Raw genomic sequence first — 20,534 nt, 5'->3', positions numbered from 1 at the left:
TGGATGAGCGCCAACGTTCAAAAATGTTTTTTCCCTCCCAGAGCTACCAGCGCAGAACCCCCCAGATCTGGCGTCCTAGACGACCGCCTGTGTCGGCTATGCCAGTAACACAAATACTACAAATCCACATAACAAATAATCAAAAATGAAAAATGGTCGCCACTTATTATTATTTTAAGAAAAAAAGAAAAAGTAAAAGAAATTATTATTATTATTTTTTTTTCTTTTTGGGTACCTAGCAGCGGCGCTCATATTTCAGCAGTGGCGCTGCGCCGCCACTATTTCTATATAGGGGAAACACTGAGCATAATAGGTAGGGGTGCACCAAATGGGAAATTCTTCGCCGAAACCGATAACGAAAATAGGAAACAGTTGGCCGAATGCCGAAAGGCCGAAAATGATTAATAGAAATATATATATATATAATGTATACATTTTTTACCAATGTTGTTCAGCTGCCTGATTATGGAAAAAGACATGATTATGGCAAAACTTAACTTAAATAATAATCAGTATTATGGGTCCATAAAACATTTATTCAGCACTTTCGAATGCATACAGTACATTAATTCCAAGTCAAGTGCATTTTCTTTTCTCTGTTGGATAAATACAACAAAGTGCATTCAGAACAAAGCCAAGGTGCTTTAAAACTGCATAAACATCTAGGCCAGTAGGCCTACAACAAAATAGTGTAAATAAAGACTGTAACAGCCAGGCCTTCAACAACAACAAATGCACCTATAAGTGCATGCATACAAATGTGCAAACTGGATAAATCCACATGAATGTAACTATTTACAAATGAAATTACAATTCAATTTCAAGAATCTGTAAATAAGGCTGTCTGTCCTCATAAGCAAAGTAGTAAACATTGTATAAAGATACATAAAGTGAAAACTGGATACAAAATCCACAATCAATTACAAATTAAATTACAATTTCAAGAATCTGCAAATAAGGTGGTCTGTCCTCATGAGCAATGTAAACAACATTGTATCATTTAAATACCAAAAGTACAATATATTGAACACTGTCCTGCTGTCATTTCCCACTAATGATAACCTGAGATGGTGAATTATAACTCACAATTAAAATTGTTCAGGAAAGTGGGTATAGATTAGACATGTAGAACTAGATAAGCTTATGATAAGCCAGCCTTGTCTACTTATTAAGGAAAAGTGGGAGGTTGTTTTTAATGAACATTAGCTTCTCTGCTTTATCAGCCATAAGTCTGTTCCTCTTCTCATCAAGCACATGAGAGGCGGCGCTGAACAGTCTCTCGCTGTCAGTGCTTGTGATTTGATCTTACTCCGCATATTTGTCCGGGTGTTTTGATTTCAAGTGGTGGAGTAATCCCGAAGTGGTGAAAGTCTTTGCAGTTACACCCCCTCGAGAAATATCAGCTGAACACGTTTTACAAATCGCAATCCGCGCCTCTTTCGCTGATATTTTGAAATATCTCCAAGCGCCAGACATGTTGGCTGTGAGCCAGCCGCGAGCATGGTCGCGCGCCGTGCTTGTCGCCGCGTTTTGATTACGTCATCACAACAACACGTTAGCTTACCAACGTAACCCTGTTCCATGACATTCGGTGATATTTTTTCGGTGCTAAAACACTTTCGGCCGAAAGGGCCTTTTTAACCATTTTCGGCCGATAATTTTCGGCGGCCGAATATTCGGTGCATCCCTAATAATAGATCCCCTTTAAGAAACTAGAGCATGCTTTAGCAAAATGCCTTGCCCTTTTCTTCATTTTCACCGCTCCTAAAGATAGAGTGCATATTTGTTATTCATTTAGTTCTGCTGTTAGTAATCGTTCTTACTGATGATCAGTGGTCTCCAGTCGTTCCAATACATGTTCTTTGTACGGATTTATCTGCATATTATTTATTATCACTGCCATGCAATTCATGGTTAACAGCCAAGCTTGAAGGGAAGAACTCACGGTCAAACTTGTAAATGTGGTTTAAAAACAAACAAACATTATTTCCTTGTCATGTATGTATGCATGAGCCCTTTTTTACAGTAGCATAGCCCTGTTATGGCTATAGTCATAAAACGTTTGTTGGGACTCTCTGGCCCTAAAAGTGTGCTGCATCAAAGTCCATGTTTTGTGACCAGCTACTTTGTCCATCCATGTGTGGGGTCATAATCTTCTATCAGGATTAGGGGTGCACTGAATGGGAAAGTCTGGGCCGAAACCAATACCGAAAATAGGAAACAGTTGGCCGAATGCCGAAAGGCCGAAAATGATTAATAGAAATATATATATATATATATATATATACATTTTTTACCAATGTTGTTCAGCTGCCAGATTATGGAAAAATAAATGATTATGGCAAAACTTAACTTAAATAATAATCACTATTATGGGTCCATAAAACATTTATTCAGCACTTTTGAATGCATACAGTACATTAATTCCAAGTCAAGTGCATTTTCTTTTCTCTGTAGGATAACTACAACAATGTGCATTCAGAACAAAGCCAAGGTGCTTTAAAACTGCATAAACATCTAGGCCAGTAGGCCCACAACAAAATAGTGTCAATAAAGACTGTAACAGCCAGGCCTTCAACAACAACAAATGCACCTATAAGTGCATGCATACAAATGTGCAAACTGGATAAATCCACATGAATGTAACTATTTACAAATGAAATTACAATTGAATTTCAAGAATCTGTAAATAAGGCTGTCTGTCCTGATAAGCAAAGTAGTAAACATTGTATAAAGATACATAAAGTGAAAACTGGATACAAAATCCACAATCAATTACAATTTCAAGAATCTGCAAATAAGGTGGTCTGTCCCATAGGTCTGTCCTCATGAGCAATGTAAACAACATTGTATCATTTCGATACCGAAAGTACAATATATTGAACACTGTGCTGCTGTCATTTCGCCCTAATGATAACCTGAGATGGTGAATTATAACTCACAATGAAAATTGTTCAGGAAAGTGGGTATAGATTAGACATGTAGAACTAGATAAGCTTATGATAAGCCAGCCTTGTCTACTTATTAAGGAAAAGTGGGAAGTTATTTTTAATGAACAGTAGCTTCTCTGCTTTATCAGCCATAAGTCTGTTCCTCTTCTCATCAAGCACATGAGTGGCAGCGCTGAACAGTCTCTCGCTGTCAGTGCTTGTGATTTGATCTTACTCCGCATATTTGTCCGGGTGTTTTGATTTCAAGTGGTGGAGTAATCCCGAAGTGGTGAAAGTCTTTGCAGTTACACCCCCTCGAGAAATATCAGCTGAACACGTTTTACAAATCGCAATCCGCGCCTCTTTCGCTGATATTTTGAAATATCTCCAAGCGCCAGACATGTTGGCTGTGAGCCAGCCGCGAGCATGGTCGCGCGCCGTGCTTGTCGCCGCGTTTTGATTACGTCATCACAACAACACGTTAGCTTACCAACGTAACCCTGTTCCCTGACATTCGGTGATATTTTTTCGGTGCTAAAACACTTTCGGCCGAAAGGGCCTTTTTAACCATTTTCGGCCGATAATTTTCGGCGGCCGAATATTCGGTGCATCCCTAATAATAGATCCCCTTTAAGAAACTAGAGCATGCTTTAGCAAAATGCCTTGCCCTTTTCTTCATTTTCACCGCTCCTAAAGATAGAGTGCATATTTGTTATTCATTTAGTTCTGCTGTTAGTAATCGTTCTTACTGATGATCAGTGGTCTCCAGTCGTTCCAATACATGTTCTTTGTACGGATTTATCTGCATATTATTTATTATCACTGCCATGCAATTCATGGTTAACAGCCAAGCTTGAAGGGAAGAACTCACGGTCAAACTTGTAAATGTGGTTTAAAAACAAACAAACATTATTTCCTTGTCATGTATGTATGCATGAGCCCTTTTTTACAGTAGCATAGCCCTGTTATGGCTATAGTCATAAAACGTTTGTTGGGACTCTCTGGCCCTAAAAGTGTGCTGCATCAAAGTCCATGTTTTGTGACCAGCTACTTTGTCCATCCATGTGTGGGGTCATAATCTTCTATCAGGATTAGGGGTGCACTGAATGGGAAAGTCTGGGCCGAAACCAATACCGAAAATAGGAAACAGTTGGCCGAATGCCGAAAGGCCGAAAATGATTAATAGAAATATATATATATATATATATACATTTTTTACCAATGTTGTTCAGCTGCCAGATTATGGAAAAATAAATGATTATGGCAAAACTTAACTTAAATAATAATCACTATTATGGGTCCATAAAACATTTATTCAGCACTTTTGAATGCATACAGTACATTAATTCCAAGTCAAGTGCATTTTCTTTTCTCTGTAGGATAACTACAACAATGTGCATTCAGAACAAAGCCAAGGTGCTTTAAAACTGCATAAACATCTAGGCCAGTAGGCCCACAACAAAATAGTGTCAATAAAGACTGTAACAGCCAGGCCTTCAACAACAACAAATGCACCTATAAGTGCATGCATACAAATGTGCAAACTGGATAAATCCACATGAATGTAACTATTTACAAATGAAATTACAATTGAATTTCAAGAATCTGTAAATAAGGCTGTCTGTCCTGATAAGCAAAGTAGTAAACATTGTATAAAGATACATAAAGTGAAAACTGGATACAAAATCCACAATCAATTACAATTTCAAGAATCTGCAAATAAGGTGGTCTGTCCCATAGGTCTGTCCTCATGAGCAATGTAAACAACATTGTATCATTTCGATACCGAAAGTACAATATATTGAACACTGTGCTGCTGTCATTTCGCCCTAATGATAACCTGAGATGGTGAATTATAACTCACAATGAAAATTGTTCAGGAAAGTGGGTATAGATTAGACATGTAGAACTAGATAAGCTTATGATAAGCCAGCCTTGTCTACTTATTAAGGAAAAGTGGGAAGTTATTTTTAATGAACAGTAGCTTCTCTGCTTTATCAGCCATAAGTCTGTTCCTCTTCTCATCAAGCACATGAGTGGCAGCGCTGAACAGTCTCTCGCTGTCAGTGCTTGTGATTTGATCTTACTCCGCATATTTGTCCGGGTGTTTTGATTTCAAGTGGTGGAGTAATCCCGAAGTGGTGAAAGTCTTTGCAGTTACACCCCCTCGAGAAATGTCAGCTGAACACGTTTTACAAATCGCAATCCGCGCCTCTTTCTCTGATATTTTTAAATATCTCCAAGCGGCAGACATGTTGGCTGTGAGCCAGCCGCGAGCATGGTCGCGCGCCGTGCTTGTCGCCGCCTTTTGATTACGTCATCACAACAACACTTTAGCTTACCAACGTAACCCTGTTCCCTGACATTCGGTGATATTTTTTCGGTGCTAGAACCCTTTCGGCCGAAAGGGCCTTTTTAACCATTTTCGGCCGATAATTTTCGGCGGCCGAATATTCGGTGCATCCCTAATCAGGATGACTGCTCAGTTTAGTTGCTGCTTATCAGAGGCAGGATTTGTCTAGACCAGGGGTCGGCAACCAGCGGCCCACGGGCCGCATGCGGCCCTTTAAGCCCTCTGCTCTGGCTCCTTTGAGCTTAGACAAAAATAAGAAGGATTTAAAATAAAAGTATTTGTAGGACTATTTATATTTTGTTGCACAGTTGAAAATGTTTCGTATCTTGTATTTTGAGGTGATACTGTGACACATAAATAAAAAACAAAAAAGGGTTTTAATTAGGTCAACTAAAATATGCGTCACATTCTGCTACGGTCCCGCGCGAGCGCCTTTTCTTGGAGGCGCTCGCACGGGGACCCCCGGCTCGATGAGCGAACTATGGATAAATCAAAGAAAATTACCGGAGGAACACAGGATTTAATTCTGTGTGGACAGAGTTATATGCTTTCACAGCAAACGATGCTGGTTTACCGGTATGTTTGATATGTAGAGAGAAGTTGTCAACGGTGCTGCAGCCTTTACGTATCGAGGAACAACAAGGGAGAGGAAGACAGCTGACGATCTTCAGTCATAATTCAATGGGGTATGTAATTTATTTCAGAAAACACTTTTTGTTATATTCCATGGAATGGTCTTAACGTCCCGATAGCAATGAATATATTAAATGCTTTGACAATAAATGCATACAAAAATTTATCTCTGGAAGCCGTAGCGCTGTAAAAAGCATGACCAATCATTTTAGCCGACCCGGCTCAAATGATTGGATGGCCTACCTGCCTGTCAGCCTTCCATCTGTGCACAAATTTATCTCGTGGCCTCATTGATGATGCGCGTTCGTGTGTGTTGGAGGAGGGACTCTGTAAGAAAGTCTGAAGGAAGAGGCCTATTTTTTCCGGTTGTGTATTTTCAAATTCTAGCGCACTCGAGCTGGTTTCTCCATTCTTACCCTACCCTACCTTTAACTCTTTTTAGGGTGCAGCTATATGTTTTATTATTTCAAAGTGGGCCCATTTTAATAATATTTGTTTTCCCTTCAAATGTGCAGAGGACTCCCCAAGTGCTGTGTTTAATTTATCTTAAAGTAGGCCTGTGTATTATTTGTAATTCTCCTTATAGGAGTTCTTTGTTTCTTATTAGAGGTTAACAGTTGTATATAATGTAATAAATAGCCTAATAAATGCAAAAAAACTAGTTTTTGTCTGATATTACAATAAATACAACTTTATTAGCTATCAAACTATGAAATATGTTTTGCGGCTCCAGACAAAAAAAAATTGGAAAAAAAGGGAGCAAAATGGCTCTTTTGGTCAAAAAGGTTGCAGACCCCTGGTCTAGGCCAACAGATTAGTCACACCCTAGCTGTTATCTGAACAGCTCTTTTGATGGCATCGCTTCATAGGACACATCCAGCCATTCAACCAGGCATTTGTTGTACAAGCTTTTGACATGGTTGTCCGTTAAGCTAGGGTCCAATTTTTCTGTGTGTGTGCAGATGTGTGTGTCTGCTGTGGCAGAGGGCTGCTGATGTTCTGCTAGGCCTTTGCACTCCCAGCCCTGTCAGGATGGGAGGTTTGCTCAAATCTTCCTCCCTAGATTGGGAGTTCTGGCAAGGAACATCCCGTCCCAGGTTCTCCCTCTCTCTGCCTGACAGGCCTGTTTTCTGTCAGCGCTGATTTTCACCCTGCAGTCCTTAAGAGGAGAAGTCGGGAGAAACCATGCCCATGTCCAGGTCATATATCAAATGGTTCTGTATTGTGCAACACACATTCTATACCTGACCCTACCGGACCACAGTTTTTTTCAAGTGCGCTCTAAAGAATTTAGATGTAGTCATTCATCTTTAGATGTTTGGGTTATCAAGTTGCTGCTGAACACTGCACTACACAGATTTGTAGGAATGCTGGTGGATCTAGGGCTGCCTAAATGATAAGCAATGTGGGAATACAGCGGTGGTTAGAGCGGCGATATGTTGTCAATATATTGTTTCATAGAAACATAACCCATGTGCAGCAAGATAATTTATAATAAAGTGCTCCCCTGCCAGAAACACACGTTTGGACTCACACTCTTAGGCTACAGATATTTGGGGGCCATGGCGGGGCTTGCCATAGATTCAAACTGGCCCAATCTCAGATTAGAGATTGTTCAGTCAGGCCGACTAGACTAATGTATCCAGCTATAAGGTTTCCCACAGGAAACTGCTGGGTAGACCTCAGACCCTTTATGGTAAAAATAATGCTCTATAAATAAATAATAAACACAATGTTTATATTGATATAAAACCTAATCATTTGCACCTGACCCCACCCCAACACACCTCACACACGCATGTATGCACAAACACTCAAAAGGCTTAAAGGTGCCATGTCTGTGATTTTCAGAAAGGTCTAGGTGCTATATAAATACTGTGAAAATCTAAAGACACTTTCTCTGTGGAGAGCGCACACCTTTTTTCTTTTTTGAAACTGTGCCTTTGCACATTTCACTCTCAGGACGTCCATAAGGCTGTCATGTCTGAACTGTACAAAATATAGGTTCAAAGTACTACTACAGCGTTGTTACAGTCGTCAGAATACAGACAAAGGACCCGGAAACACTCACCAATCAGAGCAGATATGGATTTTTCCTTGAGGGTATCTTAAAGAGAGAGGGGGAATACAGGTTAATCAGACAACAATATGAAAAAAGTTAAATTATAGCATATAAACATGTTTAATTAAAACTGGAAAAATAAGTTATAAACCTGAAAATAAGCATCTCTTTAGAAATATGCTGAGTATAAATGCATGTTTTGATCTTGTCTTTATTCGTTTTAAATGTTTTTTCTTTTTCTATATTAAATCAATTGTTCTGGCTTGTCCGTGTGCTGTGTACAGGTATGATGTAGCTCCGGAGAACATCATCTTGTACGGTCAGAGTATTGGGACGGTGCCCACCATCGACCTGGCTGCCCGCTATGAATGTGCTGCTGTTATCCTCCACTCACCACTCATGTCAGGGCTCCGGGTGGCCTTCCCTGACACACGCAAGACGTACTGCTTTGATGCCTTCCCCAGGTGAGTCTCACACACACGCCAGTATACATGCACACGGTAGCAGCGGCAACATTAGCAGTTAACAAACAAACGTACCTTAAATCCTGCCGTCACGGTTGGAAACACGACCAAAGTATGTTCCTACGTCAGAGAACAGTCTTACTGGTAAGCAGTGTTATTTGGGCACCTGATTTTCTTTAGTTTGAACTGTACAGGTGCATCTCAATACAATTGAAAAGTTAATTAATTTCATTAATCCCATATTTCTGTATTAAAAATCATTTTAGTTATCGGATATTTTGTAATATTCAAATGTTCTTAGATACTGAATTTGGGTTTTTCATATGCTGTAAGCTGTAATGATCAAGATTAAAACAAATAAAGGCTTGAAATAATGTACATTGTGTGTAATTAATCTATATAATATACAGTATACGAGTTTAACTTACTTTACTTTACTTACTCATATACTGTCCGTCACAGACTGACGGGCCACTTCTCACTTCCAAAAATGTAAAAGAAATCTAGACCGCAAAATAATTAAACAAGCGAGTCCCTGTTTTTCCTGGCCAAGGACAGGTTCCTTGAACACAACACGAGCGTAACGTCACGTGGAGCTGTACACATGCCGCAGTTTTTGCGTGGCTGTTAGGGGTGGGCGATACCACAAAATCTGGATTCGATCCGATACCAAGTATTTCAGGGCCAGTATCGCCGATATTTTTAAATGAAAAGCGTCTTATGTACTTTCATATAGGGGGGAGCTGCATGACATGATCTTTGAGCTGAAAGCATCATAAATAGACTAAATCTGAATTCATTTTCATGAATAAAGACAGGACAGTTTTTATAGACAAATAAACGTTTTACTTTTGCAAATTAAAGTGCAAACATGAAAAATAACAATACAAAGTGGCCAGAGTAGCGAACTATCTTCTTGCACACATCACAGTTCGCTAAGTTTGAATTGCCAGTTGTGAAATTGCTTCACACGCTCCTCTTTCTCTCTTTCTCTCAGCCATCATGCGTGTGTGTTGCACTCGCGAGTCGCTGGCTGCTGCTGTTGTCCTGCCCTGCCGGCTGCTGTCAGTCAGCTTGATAATCATTGTTCAGGCAGGGAGCGCGCTGCGTGTGCGCGAGCCTCGAGGAGAGGAGGACAGCAGTGGAGAGAGAAGAAAAGTGCATACTTGTGTTCGTCTGCACATCGTTTTTTTTAAAATTGACGAGTAGAGGAGACGGGGAAAAAAAGTATCGATCCTATTGGCTCTTGTATCGATATTTTGAAACGTAACGTAATATCCGAAGTATCAATATTTTGGGATCGATCCGCCCACCCCTAGTGGCTGTGTCTTTAGTTTTAAGCCCAGTGGCGATCTGTTGTTATTAGCATCTGGTTAGCTAGCTATGCTAACGAATTTAAAGAGCTTTTTCTATGACCAGGTGGAAGAGAGCTCTCTCCTGAGAGGCTCAGATAACCTCAGCTCAGTGAGGTTAAGGCACACCTTGATATGATCATTATAGTTATAAAAGAATAAGAGACTAAATGAAAAACAGGTATAAAATACTATATGACAGTAACTAAAAAGTTGTTATAATAAACAAGAATACAGTTTAAAAGGGGAGTGATTTGTAAAATATCCATAAAGAAAAAGGAAATCTGTTTACAGTTCTGTTTCATATGGATGTTGAGAGATGTTTCCATAGATCTCCTAATGTTGCTCTCAAAGTGCACCAGATTGATGCTTTTAACCTCAACATTTAAAAAAAAATCATACATGGGCCACTAAACCAGTGCCGTAAAGGCTAGAAAAACTGCAGCACGTGACATGGAATGCTCCTGAATATTGACTCATTCTCAATCATTTATCGGCCATAGGTCCTAGTCCTACTACGACAGCCACCACAATATTTTATGTGAGTGTCCTCGGCCCTCCTGGCCCCCCTACCTGCCATTTGTCTAGTTCTCTGCTCTAACAGAGATGTTAAGTTATAGATCAAGGGTTTTTATTATTATTTACAGCTGGGGTGGGGAACCTTTTTCCTCTCAAGGGCCATTTCAATTTTTACAACATCCTCCGAGGGCCGTACAAATTATTGACCTCTGCTTAAGAAAACAAAAATCACAGCCCATTCATTTGGCCTTTCTTTCATGCTGTGCAAAGAAAAAGCAACCTCTTAATCCAGATATCTTACCATAACTCGTGCATGCATGCACGTGCACGGTGTGGCATGACCATCAAAACAGAAAGATATGGACACAAGATGTGTGCAAATGTATTTAGTTTCCTATCCATGTGAACATGATTTAAGTGGGGGGGACCTAACCTCCTCTCGGGGGGTCCGGGGGCATGCTCCCCCGGGAAGTTTTTTTTTTAAATATTGAGGTCAATAGCATCAATAATAATAATAACTATAATGATCATATCAAGGTGTGCCTTAACCCCACTGTGCTGAGGTTATTTAAGCCTCTCAGGAGAGAGCTCTCTTCCACCTGGTTGTAGAAAAGCTCTTTAAATTTGTTAGCATAGCTAGCTAACCAGATGCTAATAACAACAGATCGCCACTGTGCTTACAACTAAAGACACAGCCTCGCAAAAACTGTGGCATGTGTACGGCTCCTTATGGGTACTGCAATATTTGAAGAGCTGGAGCGGCGTTCCGATGCTCTCCGTTACTTTCCTTTACTCCTTTCAGACGAGACATAACCACGTGAAGACCTATGGTGAAGACACGTTACGCTCGTGTTGTGTTCAATGAACCTGTCCTTGGCCAGGAAAAACAGGCACTCGCTTGTTTAATTATTTTGCGATCTAGATTTCTTCTTCTTTTTTGAAGTGAGAAGTTGACTGACGGACTATTATTAGTGTTGTTGTCGAAGTATCATGCCGACTTCACTGCGCTCATTATAAGGTCACACAAGGGATCAGTGCTTGTGTGACCAAATTATGAACAGTCAGATGATGTTAAAATCGAATGAGTCTGCGGTGATTAGCAGTCTGCAGTGTAGCATGGTAAGGAATATTAAGTGTAGTTTTCTGGGAAGTGTTGTAAGATTATGTATTTGTGCGTATGATCTACAGGTGTTTGTGCTGTGTGGTTAAGCAGTTCATCTTTGACAGGTCTAGACATATCTGATTATAATGCTGATGCCAACTCTAAACTAGGATCTGAAATGGAAGTAGATGCTGATTTAATGCCGGCTAAGAGCTGGTAGTCAGCCCCCAGAACTCTTATTACACATGCTTCTCACAAGAATAAAACAGCTGATAACCTCTGTGAGCACAACTCTCCTGGCTATAGATACGTATACATCTGCATATTCATATTTAGTGGTAGCAGTAAATAGAAAAATAAAGGGCTGCTGAACAGCTGTTTCGAGCATTAGTTAGTGTGGGGAGATTAATGTAACCTGAAGACGGTTGCTCAATACTTCAAGTGGATTTAAATGAATGTCCTGTAATGTAGTGGAACATTTGCAGCCGTTAATACCGAATACAGCAGATCCACAATTTAAAATAAGGTGTTATTCTGTGATTTAGATTTTATCATTCAAGTCTTGTGTTAAAGGGATCTGTTTCTTTAACTTCTAAATTAGCCTAATCTCTGATGTTTATGTTGAATATGTTCTGTCCGTGGTTAAAATGTTTTCTAATTGTAAAATGTCATATTTCATTGATAAGGAATTGTTAAAGCAGTCACCTATTGGGTAAATAAATGTTTTAGATTTCAATTCCTAATTAAATAAAGTATAATTGTACTGATTCAAAGCTGCTTCTAATCCAAGATTGAGGTACCATTGGCTATTCTTAATTGTACAGGACCTGTTTATGGATTTTGTTTGGCATGAGAATAAGCAAAGAAATAATCTATATACACTTATTTGCCAGTTTATTAGGAAACACATGGCTAAATTTGTGTAATTTAAACAGTCCTGCAATAAAGCCTATTTTCATAAAGGTTATAATGTGAAAAACCAAACTATATTATCCAAAATCATCAAGATTAATAAACACCCTTCTATAACAATAAATTAATGTACCTAATCATTAATAATTGTAATGATTTAAGAGGTGAGGTTTATAAAAAGGTTGTGCTCGATGAACACATAGATCTACAAATCTAATCTGCTGTCCCCACTCTGAACCACCGACTCATACACATGCAGATGAACCACTCTGACCGCACAGTCGGACATTTAGCGAACACTGTATACATAGAATATTAGAGAGATCTCTCTTCTGTATATCGTATTTAATGTTCTTTATTTTCTTCCATCTATATTTGTGTATGCCCACATATACGATTAGAAGTGAGGTTCAGAGTAGGGATTACCTTGTATAAGGACATTTATGTTTAAATATGCATGACCATAGGCGGCACGTGAGGCTCAGGTTTGGGAAGGCTAAATAACTTGTTTTACCTGATGCTGCCTGCCTCCGGCGTCTATAGAAAAGAGATAAACTCAGTGAAAGCACGGGCACTGCCTGATCAGAGCTCAGTGTGCGGAGTTTAAATCAATTAAGTATAAAGGAAATACAGTTTAAACTGCCGTATGAAGAGAAGACGCCGACGTGTCACACTTATCATTCATATCACATTATCAATCAGATCATCGATCATAATATCATAATATATCATATATTTCCTTATCTGAGTCAGCTTCTCAAGCCGTATCTGGCCGTGCAACACTTACATTGTCACATACTGTATGCAGAAGTTTTATTTTAAGCAATACATTAAGTTTGACGAAACACTCAAGTCAAATGTAATTAAAGTTAGATCCACTCGTGTCTTAGACGGGGCAGTGATATCATTAAACTGTTAATGTACGCATTCAGACACTTTTTCTGTTACCAGCTGTATTCACCTTGCAGGTGCAACTATGTGGCTTGTATCCTGGATTATATGTTTAAGTCATGGATGTTTAAAGTTCATATTTGTCTAATATTAGTTTACTTTTCATTAATGAAGTATGACGCTGCGCTAGGCTACTCTTGTCCCTGTTTGTGATTGGTCAAATGTTGCTAACCCCGCCCCTTTCACGTGAACGCGCTCTCAGCTGGAGAGAGAAACCCTGGCTTGATTTACCGAGTTGATATCCAGCGTCTTAGGACCGCTTTGCGAGAGCGCGTTTGTTAGGGTTAGTTAAGATATCATAACTCAAACGTATCCAGGGTCTGTTGAACTGGCTTCGTAGTACAGGGCACAGGTGGCTGCATAGCAGCGCTAATGTCAAAGACACACACATTATACATTATATTTTTCTTTTACCAAGCAGTGACAAAAATATTTGGGAAGGCTTAGCCTTCCCTAGCCTACAGTACCCGCCGCCCCTGTGCATGACAAAAACCACTTTGTCTTGACATGTATGCTGACGCACTAACAGTTAGCATGCTAAATGAGAAGGCTCTGTTTTTAAATGTAGTTGGAACAGAGGACTTAATAACACACAGTCAAAATGTAATTTCCGCATTTAACGTTATTTAAAGTGGGCAGCAGTCTCCAAACTGGTCTGGTCAGAACCTGAACAGACCACCCACCCAAGCTAAGTCCTGCCACAAATGTTGTACGACATGACGTTTTTGGAATTAAGAGTTTGAAATTACGAATGGGGTCATGCCCTTGCAAATTAAAAAGATACTGGTCTGGTCAGAACCTGAACAGACCACCCACCCAAGCTAAGTCCTGCCACAAATGTTGTCAGACATGACGTTTTTGGAATTAAGAGTTTGAAATGACGAATGGGGGCATGCCCTTGCAAATTAAAAAGATACCAACTCGATACATTTTTTAAATTAGTACACTCATCATTTTAGTCATGCCACGTTTTCCCTGGAAGTTGTCTTGTTTTCCGTTTCTGTTATCATAATGGAGTGTGAGTGGGGGGGATGAGATGTCCTCTGCAGAGAGCAGCAGGAGCACAGCAGTGACAGCAGCAGCTCTTTAATGAAGCGTGATGCTGGGGTTTGGCCCACTTCTTGTTTTCTGTTCAGCCCATATCAGATGCAGAGTTGTTCATGGTTGTTATTCACAGTTGCTACATATTTTTGAGTCAACACTCTGAATGAGATTCTTTCCAAGGTGAATGGGCGGTGAAGCTAGTCAGACGAGCTAGTAAGAGCTAGTCTACAATAGGGCTGCTCGATTATGTCAAAAATCATAATATCGATTTTTTGGGTCAATAATTGATATCACGATTATAAAAAACGATTATCCATTTACTTTGAAAACATCAATTTATTGGAGAAAAACAATTTGAACAGTATGTTTTTAACAGTTGATTACCCTGAACTTTAAGTATAACTGAACTGAAAAACCAATAACATTTAAAAAAAAATTATAAATAAAATAACAACGTAATCGTTGCAAACCATAATCGTAATTGCGATTAAAATACGATTAATTGAGCAGCCCTAGTCTACACTGTTTCTGGGAGCAGAGACAGGACATATGTCAAGGTCCAAAACAAGAATAACTAAATGATATGTCTCCAGGTTGCAGTTTCAGAAAAAGTCCTGGCACAACTGGAAATCTTAGTTTCAGATGGATAGAATTTAAAAACTCCGTCCTCACTCTATACCAGGGGTCGGCAACCCCTGGCACGCGGCACCGTAACCAGTGGCACACTAGGAATAATTGGAATAAGTGTGCAATAATATTTCAATTTTATTTTCGAATCCTGAACGAGACCGCCGCAAGAGCGCGTCTACCTGCAGAAGGAAGCCATGCACGCAACGCAGCCCCGCTCTCTTTAACTCCAGATGACTTTCTGCCGCTTTCCTCCGTGGTGCAGTGCTGATCGTTTCACCACAGAGGAAAGCACTTCACAAATTGCAGTAGGCCTACCCATAAGGAGCTGTACAAATGCCGCAGTTTTTGCATGGCTGTGTCTTTAGTTGAAAGCCCAGTGGCGATCTGCTCATCGAAATAATATGCTACAAAGGGGGGGACTGGCCATCTGTGTGTTGAACTTTCCTGTCGGCTCCCAGACCGTAGTCGAGGAGGGCAGAAGCCAGGGGCGGACTGGGACTACAAATCAGCCCGGGACTCTCGACTGGCCCACTTCGGTACCGCCGGCCCACCGCGGTACCGCAAGTAAATACCGCTAGTAAATTGTCGACAGGGGGGGGGTGACTTACCGCAGAGGTAGACATTAAGGGTAAAATGCCACTGGCCCTCTGGGCCGGTGGACTTGTATTATCACTGGCCCCACCATTGTAACCACTGGCCCGGAGCATTCGTCCAAAAAAAAATCGACTAATAATGAAGAAAATTAACACATTTGTTGCAATAGTAATTTATGCACTAACTACATTACTACTTGAATCATCAGTTCTTCATCCTTTTCCTCAATTGTTCATATTTGGTTTATTAAAATAATGATATTGTGGTCATTGTTAAAAAATGTCTGCTATTATTATGAGTATTATTATTTGTATAAAGCGCTTTCTGCCTTCCTGTCATTAGGAGTTAGAAATGTAATGGCAATGTAATTGATTAGATTAGAACCTTCATTATCCTAAACTGCTGGGACATTTCCCTAAAGCCAATACCTTTATATCAGGGGTCTCAGACTCAATTTACCTGGGGGCCGCTGGACGTAGAGTCTGGGCAAGTCTGGGCCGCTTCAAGTATTCCGCAAAACATTTATTAAAAAATACAACATTAACAGTTCTTCAACATCTTCTTAACATGAACTGTTCTTCACAACATAACTATGTCTTTCTTGCCTACTCCTTGCTGGTAGAGACCTGGCAGCGCTTCCTCTCACACAGCTGAGCCACATTTGGTTTGAGGGAGGAAGCAGTTGAAACCCTCAGTATGGTTTGAAGATGTGCATCAGTAAGTCTGGACCTGTACTTTGACTTATTGAAGTTCATGGTGGAGAAGAGCTGTTCACACATATATGTGCTCCCAAAAAGGGACATGGTCCGCTTGAACATCCTGGAAATCTCAGGGAAGGAGGGGGGCAATTCTCTCATGAACTGTCCAAGCTTGTCTGCTTTCCCATTCACCTCCCTGAACTTGGCTTTGAGCTCAGAATTGCACTGCAGGCCGATGAGCTCCATTTGAAGCACACCAGGGGCATTTTCCACATCAAAGGAGAAGGGGTCTGCAAACATTTGGAAAGTGGCTCTGTGTGTCTTGAAGTCTGCAAACCGCTGATCGAATTCCTCCTGTAGCTTCACTTCTCACCACTGAATGCTGTGCCCCTGTCCATGAGAGCCTTGCATGCTGGGAAATGGCAGAGGTTTTTCTGAGGGAGCTGGGCTTTCCATAACATCAGTTTTGTAGAGAATGCTCTGACATTGTCATATGCTGCACTAACAAGCTGGCTCTGGCCCTGCAACTTCTTATTCAGAGCATTCAGCTCCTGCGTGATGTCAACAAAAAAAAGCTAAGTCCATGAGCCATTTGGGATCACTCATCTCGGGAACAGCCATCCCACCCTTCTCCAGCATGAATACTTTTGAGTTCTGTTATCAACTCAAAAAACCTCTTCAGGACGTTTCCCCTGCTGAGCCAACGTACCTCTGTGAAGTAGAGCACATTCTCATATTCTGACTCAATTTCCTCCAAAAAAGCACGGAACTGGCGGTGCTTTAAGCCCCTGGATCTGATATGGTTGATGCATTTCACAACGACAGACATCACATTGTCAAACTTCAAGCATTTGCTGCAAAGGGCCTGCTGATGGATAATGCAGTGCAGAGCAATAGCCTCCTCCACACCCTCCTCCTCCAGTTTTCTTTGAACAAGTGCCACCAGCCCGTTTTTTCTCCCTGTCATTGATGGCGCTCCGTCCGTCGTAATTCCAACAAACCTCTTCCATTGCAGACCGATATCCGCAATGGCATCAATGGTTGCTGAAATATCTCCTGAGCGGTGGTCTGGCCATGCATTGGTTTCACTGTAAACAACTCCTCTGTCACTTCAAAATTGTCATCAACACCACGGACATACATTGCGAGCTGAGCGGTGTCAGTGATGTCTGTGCTCTCATCAAGAGCCACAGAGTATGCACGGAAAAGTTTGGCTTTGTCGCACGGCTGATCATATATGTCACTTGATAAGTCAGAAATGCGCTCTGCCACTGTGTTAGCTGACAGGCTGATTTTGTTGAACTGACCCTTCTTTTCCGGACAGACTATACTTGCAGCCTGCAACATGCATCTTTTTTACAAACTCGCCTTCCGTAAACGGCTTTCCCGCCCTAGCAATCATGTCACTCACCACATAGCTAGCTTCGACTGCTAAATCAGCCTCATTGCTTCCTTTCTTGAAGAGATTTTGTTGCTTCCATAGAATTTTTTTTAGCTCTGTGACTTTTTTCTCTCTCTCATCTCCCAGGTATTTTGCATACTCTGCATGTTTAGTTGAGTAGTGACGTTTGACGTTATACTCCTTGTATACAGCGATTCTCTGTGCATATAAGGCACGTTGCGTTTCCCCTGTACTCAACCAAAAAATATTCAGTCTCCCACTTCTACTGAAATATTCTGTGGTCATCATCGATTTTTCTTTTCCCTGAAAGTTTTGATGAAGACATGGCGATATATTTTGCTTCCACTCTGTGTCACTTTTGGATCACTCTGGATTGATTCTGCTGCGCGCATTTGATTGACGTGTGGCCGAGTTCCCTCGGAGGGGGGAGGGGCGAGGGAACTCCGCGCAGCACTTCCCTGCCAGCAGCAGCAGCGGGAAAAATAAAATTGAAATATAAAGCGCAAACGTAAACGCGCGGGCCAGATTAACACTATTACATGATATCAACAAAGGGGCCATGAGAAACTGTCGTGGCCCGCGGGCCTGGAGTCTGAGACACCTGCTTTATATTGTCTACTCTTCACTTACTTGTCAGCATAGGTCGGTATTGATGTACAGAGCCGACAGAAGACCTTGTTTATATTGGCATCGTATTGAGAGGTACAGTGACGCGTCCTAAAACCAGGAAGTAAACTGCTGGTTCCCTCGACAAAAAGCAATGGGATTTCTCCACAGGGTTTTGGAAAATAGCTGGAAATAAGGTCTGTGGAAAACAAACCTGTTTGATAAATGCACGTTTTGTTCAGCCGGATAATATCCACATGTATACCCTACTTTTATCATTTTCGAATCATAAATCTAATCAATAGATTATGAAAGGGTTTTAGGATGCGTCACTGCACCACTAGAAGTCAAACTCCATCGATCAAGCTGGCCGAGACTTTCTCTCCCTCTTCTTCTCATGCTCCCTGTCACTCTCCTTTAACTCCTCCGGTTACTTTATTTTATTTGATGATTGTTTTTGCCCTGCGCTTGGCCGGTTACCGCTGGTATTAAAAACATTTTGGCGAATTGTTAGGTCACGCAATAGTCTGTAGTGAAGGAGCGTGCTCACGGGAGCCTGCTCGCGCTGTGCTCCGCAGCAAACAGCTGTTTGCTTTTCACCCAACAACGACAACCGACTCACAACGCTATGTTGTAGCGTTGATAAACGAAACAATTTAACTAAATTGCTAGTCAAAATACCAATACCACAGGACCATTTTTTTAAAGCAATATTTTTAGTGTCCCGAGCGGGCAAAGTACGTTATGCTGGCCCGGGGTGTCTAAATAGTGCTTCCGGTCGAGCCCTTCCGGTTACCGGCCGGCACACATCGTCCGACCGGCCCACTTCAGTACCGGCCGATCGGGATTCGTCCCGACGGCCAGTCCGCCCCTGGCAGAAGCAACAAGCTTCAGGTTCAATAACCCACTTTAGCTTAAATGACTGGAGAGAGGCGAGCTCTTCTTGGGAGGCCGTTGCATTTATTTAGCTGTTCTTCTGTTTCACAAAATACATCCCAGTCTCTGTTTTTCTGCTGCCTCCTTTCACTTCCAGAAACATACACACGTTCCCTCACTGTCGCTCTACCATCCACACACACACGCACAAGCCACACCCCTCTCTATCTTTCTCTCTCTCTCTCTTGAAGGGACAGCGATCTCATCTCTCTCTGCATGACCCTAATATCATAACATGTGTGTTCTGGAGAATCACAGAACGGACGATTGTCCTTATTAATAATAATAATAATAATACATGGGAATTTTATAGCGCTTTTCATGAAACTCAAAGACGCTTATTATTATGCCGTTTAAACCAATTATTTAAATGTGTAAGTTTCGTTGACAGGTCCACACACTGCTTCCCCGCAGCGAGGCTCCCCCCGCCCTCCGGCTGATAGTTCACGAGCGTCAAGCTCCTCAACCCCCCCCCCCCCCCCCCCCCCGTTGATAATTCTCGATCGTCGGCACGCTGATAACAATTTTTTTTTAAAATGGCACTTCATATCAAAAAGGTTGCCGACCCCTGCTCTATACACATGCCCGAGGGCCAGAATTCCGCACGAAAATTGTTCTGTGTCGTTCATTACATTTGCTTTAAAGGTAGGGTAGGTAAGAATGGAGAAACCAGCTCGAGTGCACTACAATTTGAAAGTACACAACCGAAAAAAATCTGCCCCTTCCTTCAGACTTCCTTACAGAGCCCCTCCTCCAACACACACAAACGTGCACATGACCAATGAGGCCACGAGATAAGTTTGTGCACGAGATGGAAGGCTGGCAGTTAGGTAGGCCATCCAGTTATTTTAGCCGGGCCGGGGCAGATAATTGGACGTGCTTTTTACAGCGCCATGGATTCCACAGATGAAATATTTGTATATATTTATTGTCAAAGCATTTAATGTATTCATTGCTATCGGGATGTTAAGAGCATTCCATGGAATATAACAAAGTGTTTCTGAAGTGAATTACCTACCCTACCTTTAAATGAACAGCACAATGTATCCATGCAAGTAAGGGAAGAGATAGGGACATACAGGCTGGGGCCATAATTTACATCAGTGGCAGAGAGAACTTGGGCTATAATTCTATTAAGTGATTAACACAAAAATGCTAGTGGAGCCTCGCAGCGGCAACTGTGGCGTGCTTACACTGTAGGTGCGCCGCGTTTGGGGGTGCGGGTGCTAGTGGAGCCTCGCAGATGGGGGTGCTGCAGCCCCCTCGGCATCCCCTCCTTCCCGCGTCCATTCGTGATGTCTCGCAGACCCCACGCAGCAAGCAGGAAATTAACCCAGCTCACACTG

The 20,534-nt window shown here is 41.4% G+C and overlaps 1 protein-coding gene across 1 annotated transcript in view; it reads left to right on the top strand.

The window, feature by feature from the left end:
* The window catches only part of abhd17c (abhydrolase domain containing 17C, depalmitoylase), a 40,761-nt gene that overhangs the window by 5,189 nt on the left and 15,038 nt on the right, over positions 1-20,534 (top strand). Inside the window, exon 2 of the mRNA XM_079663528.1 lies at positions 8,263-8,442. Within this exon, the coding sequence (XP_079519654.1) occupies positions 8,263-8,442 (180 nt within the window). The remainder of the gene's footprint in view (positions 1-8,262; positions 8,443-20,534) is intronic.

The sequence above is a fragment of the Notothenia rossii genome (assembly GCF_949606895.1).
Source record: "Notothenia rossii genome assembly, chromosome: 2".
Classification (NCBI taxonomy): domain Eukaryota; kingdom Metazoa; phylum Chordata; class Actinopteri; order Perciformes; family Nototheniidae; genus Notothenia; species Notothenia rossii.
This window is presented reverse-complemented; position numbering and strand designations above follow the sequence as displayed.